We start from the raw sequence: 16,414 nt of genomic DNA, 5'->3' as shown, positions 1-16,414 counted from the left end.
AAGAACGCAGACACAGAGAATTATGTTCTGTGTGATTTCATTCACATGAAGCTAGAAAAGACAAATCTATACTATGTATAAGTGACTAAAATCAGTGGTTTCCTACGGCTGGGATGGGGTAGCAGGGATTTGGGGCACAAAATTGTCCTCTGTGTTGGTTGTGGTTGTAGGTACATGGGTGTGTAAATTCAAAATTCATCAAAACATATGTTTTAAATGGCAGCATTTTATTTTATGTATATTATATCTCAATAAAGTTGGTTACAAAAAATGAGAAAGACAGTGAATTATTTAATCAGGGTGAGAAGACTCATTTCATGGGTACACAGAGAAATTGATGCAAAAATAAGAATTATTAGCCTGACCAGGTGGTGGCTCAGTGCATAGTGTCAGACTGGGACACAGAGAACCCATGTTCAAAACCCTGAGGTCACCGGATTGAATGTGGGCTCATCCAGCTTGAAGCCCAAGGCCACTGGCTTGAGCAAGGGGTCACTTGGTCTGCAGTAGCCCCCTGGTCAAGGCACATATGAGAAAGCAATCAATGAACAACTAAGGAACTGCAACGAAGAATTGGTGCTTCCTGTCTGTCTGTCCCTATCTGTCCCTCTCTCTCTCTCTCTCTCTGTTACAAAAATAAAAACAATGGGTGAGTGAATAAACAAACTGTTCTTTAGTCAATGGTATACTACTAGTCAATTATTTATCCATAAAAAAGGCTTCTAGAAAATAATAATTATAAAGCAGCTATGCTGTGCAAAAGTTAATATTTACTTTTTCTATGGTAAGTTTTCTCCATATTACAGGACATATTCAGTACTAGTTTATAAAAATATTTTAAGCTCATCTTAGAATGACCACATCTTCACTGTTTTACGTCACCGAGCTGGACTTATAAACATCACTTAAAGAAACAAGGTTTTTGAAAAATAAGTTTACAACAGCAGAAAATTTCAAATTGTCAAATAAAAAGTATCAGAAGATGCCCTATGAAAAAGTTCTCGGTTAAGTTCTGAGACTAACACATACAGAGATTATGTATAGAGATACAAAAGCAGATGGAGAAAATGCGCTTACTCCATTAATAAATTTGTGACTTCTTCACTTTCAAGTCCAACGCCAAGTGAATTAATTAGTTAGGAGTGTGGTGGTTAAGTGGTAATTGCACTAATCACACCACGGGGTAATTTAATATCTGCAACCAACCATCGCCAGCGTGGGTGTGGGCGCCACACTGCTCGCCAGAGCCACCATCCATTGTCTCTTACTGTCCTATTTACCGTATTTTTAGTAGCAATCTCCACCCCTCTGGCAAGAGTAGCACTTTAAGGCTTATTATAATTATCTTATTTTCTCAAAAATAGGGCTCAAGACTTAAAAAACAAACAAACAAAACAACAACAACAACAAAAAAAAAAACCTGGGAAATTCTCTGGATAGTTCAGAAGTGCTAAACAGCAATTTAGCTATAAAACTGGTAAAAACTTATAAAAAATATTTTCAATAAAGTCTTTATTAAGCCCATAAACACTGAATGTTTGTGAAAGTCTGTTGGGAAATGGGGGGGCCGGGGGGTCACAAATACGTGGTACAGTTCCAGCCATTGAGGGCTGAAAGAAGCTAGGCTGCCACACTAGGAACAAACAGAAGAACGGTGCATTTAGGGTAGTTTGTTGCCAAAAGGTACATCTGCCCAGGGTCTCAGAGGTCAGCGGTGAGAGAGGAGGCTGTGTTCCGGAAGACAAAGGAACCACGGATGAACCTTGAATGAATGGTAGGACAGAAAGGGTGGAAGGAAACGCTACTCTGGGCGTACTCATTATCACAAGTAATTGAATAATTCATTAAATTATAGGAGGTCATGATATGTTATTCTATTATATAAAATTTGCTTATACTCCCAAGTTCCCAACACTGAAAGAGACTGATGTTTCCAAGCTTGGCAAAATCAAGGTATCAAGTCAGCCCTTTAAATTTTCATAAAATCTGACTTATGAGGAATGAATTTGTGCATACGAATACACGGGCTCAAACCATTAAAATCTCATGAATATGCCAAGAGCCCAGTACCGCCGATATAGTGAGGAAATCCCAAGTAGCCATGGCCAGGCAAGCTGGAGGTTAGAGAATAATGAGATTATAGCTGATAGAAGACCCACCTTACCTCACACACACTGCATCAGTCACTATCCTCGTAGGTAAATGCAGGCGACAGAATTAGTTTTACTATTAACTTAAAACAGCTTTTCATCTTGACTGAACAATTAACAAGCAAATTGGAAGGCTATATAAGAAATGGCCATGAAATTTAGCATATGGTCACTGTCCCTGCCCCAGGAAAAATCCAGGTCCCCCTAAAACTGCTCAGGACACGTCACAGGTACCTATTCGTATTAATGTCACAGGTACTTCTTTGTGTTAACATCATCACTTGATGCCATTGATTAATTCTAAAAACACATAAATTCTCAACAAAATTGGTAATATAATATTGACATTAAAATTGATAAGAATATTTCAGTAGCAAAAAATGAACACCAAAGGTGACATGTTCATACACACTCAGAGAAAAAACTAACCTCCATTAGCACTTTTACACACCCTGTAAGCAAACGTGTTGAGCCCCAACAGAATGCGGTCCCTTTCCTGCCTTCAATCCCCAAACCTCTGGGAAAAGGAGCTATTTGGAATTTGAGTATAAAGATGCAAATTTAATGGTCTTTACTGCTGGAAATATTGAGAGGAATTACATGAAAAACAATAGCATACTTGGTTCCAGCCATTTTCAGCAGAATGCAGGGAATGGCCCACAGCAGGTGCGCCAACATGTTGGACACAGAAAAGCAGCTCCGGCCAGAAGACTGTGGTGTCTTCTGAACCATTTCTGTGTCAGCCCTGGTTACAGAACGCTGCGCAATGCACAGAGACGGGCTGGCTGTGTCACTCATAATGATACTGATGCACATGTTCCTATTCTCTGGAAGTAAGACGTTTAGGAATATAATCATCATGATCATTATAAAGTTGACAAATCTGTTGTAAAAATATTATAACAGAGAGAATGGCAAAGAATAAAATACAGTCCTAGAATTCTGCCTCCCGAGGTAACATTTTTGATACACGTAATGCCCGTGGCCGAGGCCAGGCAGGGTCACTTTAGATTTGGGCAGACGGTAGAAAAACTGTGGAGCCAGAAAGGGTTGGGCCATTCTGTTTAATAAAGTCTCACAACCACGGACAAGTACACAGGCAGGGGAAACTGCCTCTCAGGCAAACAAACAGCAAAATGGCCCCCTCGCAGTGGCGGGTAGGCGATCCGCCATCCACAATCCCCCGTCTCTCATCTATCTGGAGCGCAAGCACCCATAGCCTTACATAGGCCATGCACACGGGCCTCTGCCACGGCTCACGGACTAATCAAGCCAAGCTGCTTGCAGCCGGTAAACTCGTGAGCAAGCCTAACACAGCTGCCCCACAGTATATTTTGTTCTGCATCTATAATTATTACATATATACGATATATGTATATAATGCTTATTATTTAAATAGATTATAGTGCTGCATCCTGCCTCCCTCACTGATGTAATAAGCAAGTTTCCCATACTATTAAATATATATATATATATTGGAGCATGTGCTTTGTTTGCTGCAATGGGTCTTATTTTATGGACAAGACAAATTAACAAAGCCATGCTCCGATTCATGATTTTGTCAGTGTAGAAGGAATTTTATTTTTTATAGAAAAGAGTATTTTTCCTCATTTCTGAAGAGTTGCTCATTTATTTATTTTTGTTTCTTTTCTGACTACATTGCTTAGCTTAGAACTTCCAGAAGGAAGTTAAATAATAACAAAAATTACATGTTCCTGACTTCGATAAACACCAGCTGAGCTGTCTCTGACATTCCTGATGGGTCCACTCTAAAAGGTAATTGCCAAGTAAATACTAAGGGCCTTTTGTTGTCTACATTCACGGAACCAAGTTTATGTATACATTTTTCTTTCTTTTTACATGACAAAGCCTTTCATCATACGACCAAATTTCAAATGTCAAAACCTATAATTTCAATTTAAAAATAAAAGCTAGCAATCACTGAAACTAGGCCAAGTTCCAAAAGTTAACTTGCAGCTAAGAAAAGGAACAATCAATTCTGAATCAGAAAATGCTGCCCCAAGAGGAAAGCCCTCCGGGGATCCTCCCCAGGGACTTGGGCAGGGGCAGGCCTCGAGTCTAGCACACCCTAGTGGCCAGTCGCTAATCGGTTTCACCTGCAGGGAAGCTATGCCCTAGATCAGTGGTCCCCAACCTTTTTTGGGCCACGGACCGGTTTAATGTCAGAAAATATTTTCACGGACCGGCCTTTAGGGTGGGACGGATAAATATATCACGTGACCGAGACAAGCGTCAAGAGTGAGTCTTAGACGGATGTAACAGAGGGAATCTGGTCATTTTTTAAAAATAAAACATCGTTCAGACTTAAATATAAATAAAAACGGAAATAATGTAAGTTATTTATCCTTTCTCTGCGGAGCAGTACCAAATGGCCCACGGACCGGTACTGGTCCGCGGCCCAGGGGTTGGGGACCACTGACCTAGATAACTAGGAGTCTGTCTGTCACCAGGAGCAACGTCCTTCTATCACAAAGCACTGTTGCAGGGCTTCAACCAGCTCCAAGAAAGAAGCAAAATATATGGTTGAGAATTTTAGCATCTGTTCACCAGGGATATCGGCCTGTAATTCTGTCTCTTTGTAGTGTCTCTGGTTTTAGTATCAGGGAAATGCTAGCCTCATAGAATAAGTTTGAAAGTGTTCCTTCTGCAGTGTTTTGGAATAGTTTAAGAAGAATAAGTACTAACTCTTCTTTAAAGTTTTGGTAGAATTCACCTCTGAATCCGTCTGGTCCAGGGCTTTTGTTTAATACTGCTTCAACTTCTTTGCTAGTAATTGGTCTGTTCAGATTCTCTGTTTCTTCCTGATTTCATCTTGGCAGGTTGTTATGTTTCTAAAGGTTTATTCTTTTCTTCTGGATTGTCAAATTTGTTGGCATATAATTGTTCACAGTCCTTTGTATTTCCATGGTATTGCTTGTAACCTCTCCTCTTTCATGTTCTGACTTCATGTTCTCTCTTGTTTCTGCTTGATGAGTCTTGCTGGAGGCTTGTCAGTTTTATTTATCCTCTCAGTGAACCAGCTCTTAGTTTCATTAATCTATTTCTTATATTTTCTATTTTGTTTATTTAAGCTATGATCTTTATTGTTTCCTTCTTTCTGCTTTCTTTAGGTTTTGTTATTTACAACAGCCAAGATATAGAAGCAATCTAGGTGTCCATCAATAGATGAATGAATAAAGAAAATGTGGTGCACACACATAAAGGAATATTATGCAGCAATAAAAAAGAATGATGTCTTGTTACCTATGAGAACATGGCTGGATCTAGGGGTATTATGCTTAGTGAAGTAAGTCAGAGAAAATCAATTACCACAGTGTTTCACTTACATGTGGAATCTAAAAATAAAACAAGGAAAACAAAAACACATTCATAGAAACAGAGAACAAAGAGATGATTACCAGAGAGTTGGGGTGGGGGACTGGGTAAAATGGAGAGTCGCCAATATTGTACTAAGATGGACTGATCGCATTGTAGGGTAGAAAAACGCTGAATCACTTTAGTGTACATCTGAACTAATATAATCAATATAATTCTGCATACAAACGATACTTAAATAAAAATACATTTTAAAAACAGCAAAAATAAAACAAAATAGAAAAAATGTTCTGCAACTCATCAAAAATAAGAATGAGTTTGCATATTTATTCTAACAAGATTTTTCTGCAAAGCGAGTGATAAATGAATTATGAATAGATAAAATTTGAGTAATGAGAGAAGTTTAGGGGCCAAAATAAAATTGGGAAAAAAAAATTAAAATACTCTTCTCAGACACTGGTACAAATGTAATTACTTCTGTTTTTAGTAAAATAAAAAATTCGAAACAAAATAAAACCTGTCATTTTTTGGGGTCACTTTTAATAATAGAAAATAAAGTAACTTACAATAACTTCCCGAAAGGATTCCTGGTCACTGATTGTCTTGTCTTCTACGCATCCAGACTGATTCAAGTAGTGGTAGTTTTCTGGCACAGATAAATAAAATTCTTCTACAAAAAGGAATAGAGAAACATAACATCAGTACTTGACAGGCCAGGGTAAGAGAAAATCTGAGTTTCACTTTGTGATGTTAAAATAAGGTATATACTGGTAAATAATTCTGTGCTAAGAGTACCCTATAAAGATATAGCTCTATCTTAATCATCAGATAGAGAAGTAGAAAGAATTTAATGTAACTAAATGGAAGAGTAGACAATGTTACTGAAAAAAAAATCGACGAGGATCCTGCTTTGATTGTTTTCACTTAAAAATCAAATGTTCAGAAATTACCTTTATTCCAGTGTAGCTTCAAAGAAAAACCAGTTGTATCTAATACAGTACATATATGTTTATAAATATTCCTTAAATCAGAAAAGTACCAAGATTCCAAAACAAAACACAAAATTTAAGATGTCCCTATTGATGACTTCCCCTGCACGTTATGGGGCCCTAAAAGATCCTCAACATCTTTTGGTATTCTCACATATTTCAAATTGCCTGGTGGAATATCAACAAAGTCCAAACAGGCGTTGTCTCACGTTCTGATGACTTTTTAAGGGAAAACGAGTCGCTGGTGCGTATTTCCCTGCCGCCGCCCCATTCGCTCACCTCTCTGTTCACGCTCTAGCCCCGCCAGCAGTGCGTAGAATACGTGATAATTCCTCTCCCCTGGATTCTGCCTTACTACTCGGTTCTGTGGAAATAAATCAGATTTCTATTCAGAGATGTTTCCTCTGCTTAATGAACACAAACAACTTCCCCAAATTGTTATTGTGAAAGAAAATGCGAATTAAATCATGTTTACTTACTTTTTCTAATAAATCTTCATGTAAAAAGCAATGGCAAGTCAAGGAACAAAACCAGGATATGACCCGTTTAATTAGTCTTTAATTTTCTGTTCTTTGTTACTCAAATAATTACAATTCCCCCATTCCTCTGACATCGAGACTTCCGGTGCCAAAAGATAAGCCCTCAAAGCATGGACAAAATAGTTCACCCAAGTCCAATTTCCAACATGTCACATGGTGCCCTAGGAGGTACCAAACTATTTGACAGAACAGATTTCCAACAACAAATAGCTGGTGTCTGATGATAAAACTCTTTGTTCAGATTATGGACATGACATCAGAGATTTTAAAAGAAAAATGGTTCTTCATTACCTAGAAAAATTAATAGATCAAGCAGAGTAATGCTAGAGCAATAACTAGGTAACGAGAACCAGCCAGACATACTTCATTCACATCTCCATTTGTCCTTACGATACCAACAGTTTCTACTTATAGAGTCAACCCATGTAAACAGAAAATTAAACGAAGCAGGATACAATCTACAATCCTCCCGCCCTGGATATTCCCTTTCTGGCAGATGTTCAGCTGAACAAACTTCCCAAAGCGACTGGAGTTGTTGTTGTACACGGTCTTCGCGTTGCCGAAAGCTTCCATGATGGGGCTGAAAAGAAGTCAGGACAGCGGCAAGTGTTAGGGAGGGTAGATCTAAACACAGCAAGGACACTCCCCACACACGTCCAAATACACAAGTGCGAGAAAAGCCTGAAATCAGAAGGACCCACGGGGATGATGTTTCTTTACAGAAGAGCCAGATGTTCAAAGTACTTGCTGAAATAGGTTTAATCATGACTATTCGTCTTGAAGGAGAGAGCTCACAGCTGGTTGTGCGGGCCCAGGATGCTACACAGAGTGAAGGAGACCATGATGGCTTGTCCCTGCACAGAGTAGCTTGGAATTCTATACACAAGCCAGGGACTGCAGAGAAAAAAAACCCTATTCCAATTCTAGGAACTGAAAAAGTCCAGCCCTAAAATTCTACCCATTTGCTGCACGTCCTGGGAACAACTCATTTAACTTCTACGGGTCTTTTCTAATTTAAACACGTGGTCAATACTAGGTCAGGGGTCAGCAAATATTATATTTTCTGTAAAGGACCAGATAATAAATAGCTCTGGCTTTACAAGTCCCAGGGGCCTCTGCTGCGACTATTCAGCTCTGAAAGGAGCTGTAAGTGATACACAAACAAATAGATGTCTGTGTTCCAATAAAATTTAATGTTTAAAAACAGCCCACATGCAAAAGCTGAAAACATTCTGGAGGTGACGGTGCAAATGGTGTGGAACAGTGTGAATGTACCTAATGCGACTACACTGTACACAGAAAAATGGTTCAAGTTACAAATTTTATGTTATGTACATTTTACTCCAATTTAAAAAATAAACTTTGAGTGCTTAAAAAAAAATGGCTCCTGGATATGGACTAATATAGACTATATTTGTGGAGTCCTGGACTCATTTCTACTTTAGAAGCGCGCACATGAGGGAGAGAGAGAAAGTGAAGAAAGAAAGACAGGGAGAGGGATGAGAAGAACCAACTCGTAGTTGTGGCACTTTAGTTGTTGTTCATCGATTGCTTCTCATATGTGCCTTGACCAGGGGGCGCCAGCTGAGCCAGTGACCCCTTGCTCAAGCCAGCAACCTTTGGGCTCAAGCCAGTGACCATGGTATCATGTCGATGATCCCACGCTCAAACCGGCGATCCTACCCTCAAGTTAGTGAGCCCGCACTCAAGCCGGCGACCTGGGGGTTTTACACCCGGGACCCCAGTGTCCTGGGTCTATGCTCTATCCACTGCGCCACCACCAGTCAGGCTCATTTCTAAATGAGAGGAACTATAAAGTCCCTATAGGTTCTAAAATTTTGTGAGGCGCAATCAGACACGGGGCAATTGCATATTTTAGAGAAAATTCCAGACAGTATCTCACCACATAGCCCTCTTTTAAAGTCAGGAGGTTCACAGACAAAAAAATGTATCGGTGACCTTCTGCCACGTGAAGTGAGAAATGTACTATCTGCTCGCACGGCACTTGGAAAGGGCTGCATGCTGAACAGAGGCTCACTCACCTCCAGGCTGAGCCCTCTGTCGCTCAGCGGCTGAGGCTGAAAACTTCTGATGAGAAGGCCTCCAAAAAGCTAGTCAAGGCCTCTGGTAGAAGGAGGCCTCACCAACTCACACCTGGCCCAGCGATGGAGGATGAGTTGCTGTGCGTGGGTCACTACAGATTGCTTTTTACATGCCAAGACTTTCCCTTGAGTAATGCATAAGAGAAGTAAAAAAAAAGAGAATGCAGCCTGACCTGTGGTGGCGCAGTGGATAAAGCATTGACCTGGAATGCTGAGGTCGCCGGTTCAAAACCCTGGGCTTGCCTGGTCAAGGCACATATGGGAGTTGATGCTTCCTGCTCCTCCCCCTGTTCTCTCTCTATCTCTCCCTCCCTCTCTCTCTCTCTCTCTCTCCCCTCTCTCTCTAATAAAAAAATAAAATAAAATAAAAATAGAATGCAGATCCACTAATTTTAACTCTTCCTTAACTAAGCCAAACCATGAGGAGAGAGAATCCTCTTTGCTGGAAACAAGAAACACGAGACAGAAATACCTGCTTTCAAGAATGGCTTGTTCAACACAGGACGTCTTCTCCTTCAAAGAGAGCTCCAACGACTGCTGACTGATGACTGATAAAAACTTGAGGATCAATTTCGTGCTTTCCGTTTTCCCTGCCCCGCTCTCACCGCTGAAAGACAAAATGCAAAAAGTTTGTGCTTCTAAGTACAATTTCTTTTACAAAAACCTACTTGGCCAATATGTCACTGTAATTTGTCCACTGAACACCTGTTGAAAGGTGGGAAGAGCTCAAAATGCCTGTTTCAAGAGCTGGGTGCAATGAAAGTAGAAATCCTCGGTCCTGCTGGCCACACCGGTGTGGGGGTGACAAGTGACAATGAGAGCATATGAGGTCAACAGAACTGCTACACTAAGCTAAGGCAAGAAGATGGACAGCGCTGTTTGTGGGAGGGCAGGTACCTACCCCAGACACCTCAACAGGGCCGGGCTGGCTGCAAGCACTCAGTAAAAAAAATTGTTAAATTTTAACAGTATGTTTCTGGGGAACTTTGGGCAGGTAAATGTGCACAGAAATGCAATCAGTCAAACGTTATTGTGGGGACGAGGAAGGAACCTCCAGGTGCCCGACCCACACTAAGTCGTTTTATCCCCATGCTAGGCCTAGGAGGAAGGCAGTGGCTAAGTGTCCAGTCCGAATTTAACACCAGGTCTGTCTGAGTCCAAAGTTCTGCAGAGACCACGCTCTGGTGCCAGTTAAGGAAAAGCGAATATGGCAATGCAGGGGGAAGCGGAGGGGGCCGGTGGGACAAGCGAGTCAGATCCAGGTGTGCCTTCAAGGACTGGCAATCACCAGCCAGGCAAGGAGGAAAGGGGAAGGAGTGGGTTAAGTTGACAATCTGAGCAAAAAACCCAGAAGCCAGATGAGCTTGGGAAGGTCTATAGGAGAGTGGGATCTTGGTTAGGTCAGTGGGACTGAGAAAACAGGCAATGGAGACAGAGGGCTGAGGGTTGAGTCTGATCGTTCAGAGGCACCTGCGGGAGGCGCACGGCAAAGACCGTGCACCAGAGCCGCCCGCAGAGAACGCAGCTCTGGAGTTCACGCAGGAGCGAGGGACCTCTCAGGGAGGTCAGCTGTCAGGATCCAGGGCTGTGGCAGTAGGTTCGGGACAGGCTGCAGATGGCACAGAAGGAAGGTGTGAAGATGAAAGACATTCGAAAGGAGAAACTCAGTTTTGTGTGAGGAACCACACTTGGTACTACAGGGAGAAAAGAAAAGGCAGGCCCTGGCCGGTTGGCTCAGTGGTAGAGTGTCGGCCTGGCGTGCGGGAGTCCCGGGTTCGATTCTCGGCCAGGGCACACAGGAGAGGCGCCCATCTGCTTCTCCACCCCTCCCCCTCTCCTTCCTCTCTGTCTCTCTCTTCCCCTCCCACAGCCGAGGCTCCATTGGAGCAAAGTTTGCCCGGGTGCTGAAGATGGCTCTGTGGCCTCTGCCTCAGGCACTAGAATGGCTCTGATTATGGCAGAGTGATGCCCCAGATGGGCAGAGCATCGCCCCCTGGTGAGCATGCCGGGTGGATCCCGGTCAGGCGCATACAGGAGTCTGTCTGACTGCCTCCCTGTTTCCAACTTAAGAAAAAAAAAAAGAAAGAGAATTTACAAAAAAAGGTAAACCAAGGACACGAGTAACAGTACAGCAATACTATCAATTCTCACAAGACAGCACGTTAATAATTTGCTAAATGAGCAACATCAGCAGATGAACTCCATGTAAGCTGTAAAGAAGTACTCTGAGCATCAAGACCTAGGACCGTGATGGCGAACCTATGACACGCCTGTCAGCACTGACATGCGTAGCCATTTTCGATGACACGCGGCCGCATACCAGAGAAGTAAGGGACTGCATACTGAGAAGGACATTTCATTCTCGGCTCCTACACGGCCAGGTGCAGTAGCCGAGGATAAAACATTTGCTGTAGTGCAGACACTCTGTGCCAGAGGTCTGTAGGCCAAAACAACAGAACTCCGGCCCAGAGCGTCTAGTTCTGGGGCTTCCCGTTAGGCCGGAGGGGATCTTTGACCTCACTTCCGGCCGGCGGAGCAGGGAGCAGCGGAATGCCGCGGGGAATGCATCTCTGGGGGCCCTGTGATCGCCATTACCAGCAACCACATAACCACAGCAACCATCATCCAATCTACTGTTCTGGGGTGTCGTGGATTTCTAATTGACCATCATTACTGAGATAAGTGAGAGGGAGGCTAGGAGAGGCGAGGGCCTGTGCTATGGGTGCCATTTCCCATCATTAGAAATAGCAGCAGCCATCTTAATTTACATAAGATGCAACTTGCAGAATTTCAAGACAGCATCTGGGTTCAGGTGTTTGTCGACTTGAGGTCAAAGCTTGAGAATCTGGAAAGGTGCCGCTTGGAGAAGAGGAGTGCCACTACGAACAGGAAATTTGGAGTGCCTAGAACTGATTACCGCCCTGAAAAATATAGCAATGGCTTTACTCACAATTTTTCCCTCTACGTACTTTTGTGAGACCTTATTCTCAGTATTAAATAATATCAAAACCAACAAAAGAAACAGATTGACAGATGAAGTTAGTAGCGCTTGTTTGGGCTTGAAGTGTACAAAATACCAACCTTCAATTGAAGATTTAGGCAATGAAATTCAGCAACAAAAAAGTCAATAATAGGCAGGTTAGTTAAAGAATTCTCCCTCCCCCTCACTTACCTTAGTTCACGGCACCCCACACAAGTTAAATAATATCAAGATCAACAAAGAAATCGACTGACAGATGAACAAAGAAGTCACTAAGCAGATAAGTTAATAATTAGTTTTTGGTTTATTAAATACAGTTATATATTACAATTATACATTTTTGTTATTTAAACTATAAATATCGTGAAGTTATGGTTTTTTTCTCAAAGTGACACCCGAGTTATGCTCGTTTTTGGGGCAAATTTTGAAACACCAAGCTCAAATGATTGCCCATCACTGACCTAGGAAGTTACCATGAAACTGAAGTTATGCTGAAAACTTGGTGAGTGATTAAGCGCATATAATAAAGAAAAGGAAATGAGTCAGAAATGACACCGGTGTGCTAGGCTGGGTGCCACAGGCCCACTGAAATCTCCACTGGTCCAGGCCAACTGCAGTAATTCCATTCCCTTTGCAAGTTGGTCATTGGCAGGTGTCAGGATTTCAGCCAAAGAAACTTAAAGTCAAGTGGGCCCAGGACTCCTGGGGAGATCTTCATGCAAATCAGACGAGACTAAAAGAACAGCAAACACCTGGGAATCCACACCTATCTTCAGAGCATAAAGAGAAAGCCAAGATCATCAGAGAAGCACCCACCTAGAATGGCTGAATCCACAACCCTGAAACTGTCCTGTCTTGCGTTGTCTGAGATAATAAAGGCCCAGAGAAGTTAGGCCAACTTTGGTTGGATTTTCTGTTATCAGCAACCAGAATCTTGTCCATATGGGACTTAGCCTTTGCCTTCTCGTATCTGGCTGCTGCCTAGCCAAGAGGCTGGCACACTGGAGGCATTCGGCAAGGACACATGGAGTGACAGCAACATAGAAAGATGCAAAAAGAGACTGAAATAATTCTCAATATTAAAACACACACAGCCCTGGCTGGTTGGCTCAGTGGTAGAGCATCGGCCTGGTGTGCAGGAGTCCTGGGTTCGATTCCCGGCCAGGGCACACAGGAGAAGCGCCCATCTGCTTCTCCACCCTTCCCCCTCCCCTTCCTCTCTGTCTCTCTCTTCCCCTCCCGCAGCCGAGGCTCCATTGGAGCAAGGGATGGCCTGGGCGCTGGGGATGGCTCCTTGGTCTCTGCCCCAGGCGCTAGAGTGGCTCTGGTCGCGACAGAGCGATGCCCCAGATGGGCAGAGCATCGCCCCCTGGTGGGTGTGCCAGGTGGATCCTGGTCGGGCGCATGCGGGAGTCTGTCTGACTGCCTCCCCATTTCCAGCTTCAGAAAAATACAAAAAAACCCCCACAAAAACAAATAAAACACACACACACACACACACACCCCTACCTAGCTGTTGCTGAGAATTAAATTACAATACATTAAAACAAACAAAACTTAAAGGTTTAAGTTCTCCAGTTAGAACACATGAGGTAGAAATAATGTTACATGGTCCCAACCCCATCTCTTTATCCTCCAGCACCAGGAGCAGGCAGTGTTTCAACCTCCCTTGTAGTAAGAACAGCAATCAGTAACAGTCTGAATGTGGGCAACTGAGCAAGACGGATGTGTGCCACTTCCACGTCTAGTGGCTAATTCCCGCCCCCACGTGGTCCTCCGGACCCTGTCTGCCATGCCTGCCACGCAGGTGCCTTCAGGGGTGACATGTCTCCAAATAAAGTAACGGATAAGGGAGTAAAGTCAAATCTCTAAGCTTCCCACAGGAGGCTGCTAAGTGAGCAACAAATATAGAATGTTTGTGTCACACCCTAAGGTCTGGGGGCTGTGCTGCAGCAATTAGCCTACACTGATTCACACAGCTTGGCAGAAAACAACCATGTTGAAGATATATTCAAACTCAGCAGCAAAGACTGGGCCGAGGAGAGGCCAACCCAAGACTCAATGTCGTTAAGGAGTCATGAATATCAGTCCACATCCACCTTCAGTCACGTGTTTCTCATGTGAGCCTATTTTCTTCAAGCAACTCCTTTCAGTACATCTTTTTTTGATATATGAGTAAAACTAGAAACAGAATGTTGTAGTAATATGTTATAGTAATTAAATATATAGAAATATAAAAATATAAAAGATATAATTAAAATAATATTACAAATTATTGAAATTAAAGAAAGTTATGCCATTTAGATAGGAATTAATATAGTGGCTTAGTGCCATAACTCTGTAATGTGATCAACAGGCTCTGACTTACAAGCAGAGCCCAGTTAGTATGTGTGTGAAGTTTACAAAGATAAGAAATGGCTTGGTGTTATTTACATTAACTTTGTCAAATAATGTAAATAAGAACATCTTAAAAAGTGGTTTAATGTAAACATTTCAGTAGATTGACATAGAGAGGATTCCCTGCGAGGAACTCCCAAAAAGGTGGTTTGAGGTGATAATCCTGTAGATTGACACCTGTTAGAAGGCGTTGGCCAGAAAAGGTACTAAAGCTGAAGGCCGCCTGCTGCAGTAGTCGCCCAGACTCCAACGTTGATGTGGACTGTCTCCACGCCACTGCTCTGAGCTCTGACCAAAGCCAGCCGAGAGGAGCACGCCAACGGGGCCCCCTTAAGCTGTACCCAGGCACGCCAAAAGGATTTGTGAGTAATAAATTGCCTGTGTAATTATTACAACTAATTTGTGTGTCAGTCGTGTTTTTCCTCTAGTGGCACTTAACAGTAGCATCTTCATAGCCATCTTAAGAGTAGTCTCAAAGAGGCTACCAGCCCTGCTGATAAGCAGGAGTGTCCCACTGCATGGGGAAGTCAAATCAGGGACGCCTGATCGACGTAGAGCTTGGGCTCTACTGGGACAACAAATAAAGCCCAGGTATACAAAGTTCTTCGCAACAGTTCTCAGGCTTGGCTGCACACGCAAATCACCTAATCGACCCCTAATTCGAACCTATAAGGGGAGAACTCAGTCATCATTATTTTAAAAAAAATTCCAGACAATTCTACTGTGAATCCAGCTTTGGAAACAGCTACTCTGAGGGGGCCAGGTATGGGAAGGTGAAGGCTAAGTCCCACAGGGGGAAGAGTGAAAGCAGTTTCAGGTAATTCAGGTAGGACCGCACCAGGAGGAGGTAAGAAGCGGCAGCTACTGTGAACGGGGCCATGGAAGTGGTAAAGAAGGCAATGGATATAGGTAACTAAATAACTCACAAGTTGTTAAAACCTAGAGATACGCCGAATGATTCCAGACATTAATGCCCAGGCGCAGGGCTCTGCAGGTAAAATCTCCTCCTATCCACTTCCCCCAACCCCTGCCTATGACTTCAACATTCCCGAAGAAGACAGTTTATTGAGGGCTAAACAGTGTCTTTGAAGCAATGGAGAAAGAGCATCTCCACAGGTGTGCCTTCCCTCCTCGACTACTCAGGTGCCTACCTGGCACTGGGCTGTGCTAAGGGCTGGGCAAGTCATGAGCAAAACGTCCACGGACAGTATCTATGATCTCAAAGCAGAAACACAAATGATGGCTACTGTGTCAAATAGAAATTTCAGGAGGTGGGAAAATTCATCATTTAGACCAGGAGTAGTCAACCTTTTTATACCTACCACCCACTTTTGTATCTCTGTTAATAGTGAAATTTTCTAACCGCCCACCGGTTCCACAGTAATGGTGATTTATAAAGTAGTGCAGTGACTATACTTTATAAAATTTATAAAGCAGAGTTATAGCAAATTCAAGCATATAATAATAATTACTTACTAAGTACTTTATGTCAGATTTTCGCTAAGTTTGGCAGAATAAATCTTTATAAAACAACTTACTATAGTTAAATCTATCTTTTTATTTATACTTTGGTTGCTCCGCTACCGCCTACCATGAAAGCTGGAACGTCCACTAGTGGGCGGTAGTGACCAGGGATAAAGGCTCAGGACCCAGCAAGAGGAAACTCAGGAAGGAAAAGCAGCTGCACAGCCACAGCTGGGGAAGGGGCTGGGGTCCCACAGGGAGGCCCCTCCCTGTTCTCCAGTCGAGTGGGGAACTGGTTTTTTTAAGCAGGGGAGGGCAATGGTGGGGAAGATCGTGACTCACAATGCACGCCCCCCAAAATTTCAAATTTACCATTATTATAATGCACTATAATATACAACATACATATTATCTACATGTAATACTGTCGTTGATAAGAACTATATTCTTGATCTTT

General features: G+C 42.7%; 1 protein-coding gene across 3 annotated transcripts in view; it reads right to left on the bottom strand.

Annotated features, from left to right (window-relative positions):
• Positions 1 to 16,414, bottom strand: part of MYO10 (myosin X) — a 224,426-nt gene that overhangs the window by 95,569 nt on the left and 112,443 nt on the right. For all 3 annotated transcript variants that reach the window (XM_066374157.1, XM_066374163.1, XM_066374170.1), the window contains exons 5-8: positions 9,589 to 9,723; positions 7,477 to 7,594; positions 6,755 to 6,860; positions 6,053 to 6,156 (exon numbers count right to left, since the gene is read on the bottom strand). In XM_066374157.1, the coding sequence (XP_066230254.1) occupies positions 6,053 to 6,156; positions 6,755 to 6,860; positions 7,477 to 7,594; positions 9,589 to 9,723 (463 nt within the window). The remainder of the gene's footprint in view (positions 1 to 6,052; positions 6,157 to 6,754; positions 6,861 to 7,476; positions 7,595 to 9,588; positions 9,724 to 16,414) is intronic.

The sequence above is a fragment of the Saccopteryx leptura genome, chromosome 1 (genome assembly GCF_036850995.1).
Source record: "Saccopteryx leptura isolate mSacLep1 chromosome 1, mSacLep1_pri_phased_curated, whole genome shotgun sequence".
NCBI lineage: Eukaryota > Metazoa > Chordata > Mammalia > Chiroptera > Emballonuridae > Saccopteryx > Saccopteryx leptura.
Note: the sequence above shows the minus strand (reverse complement) of the source record. Positions and strands in the feature narration are given on the sequence as shown.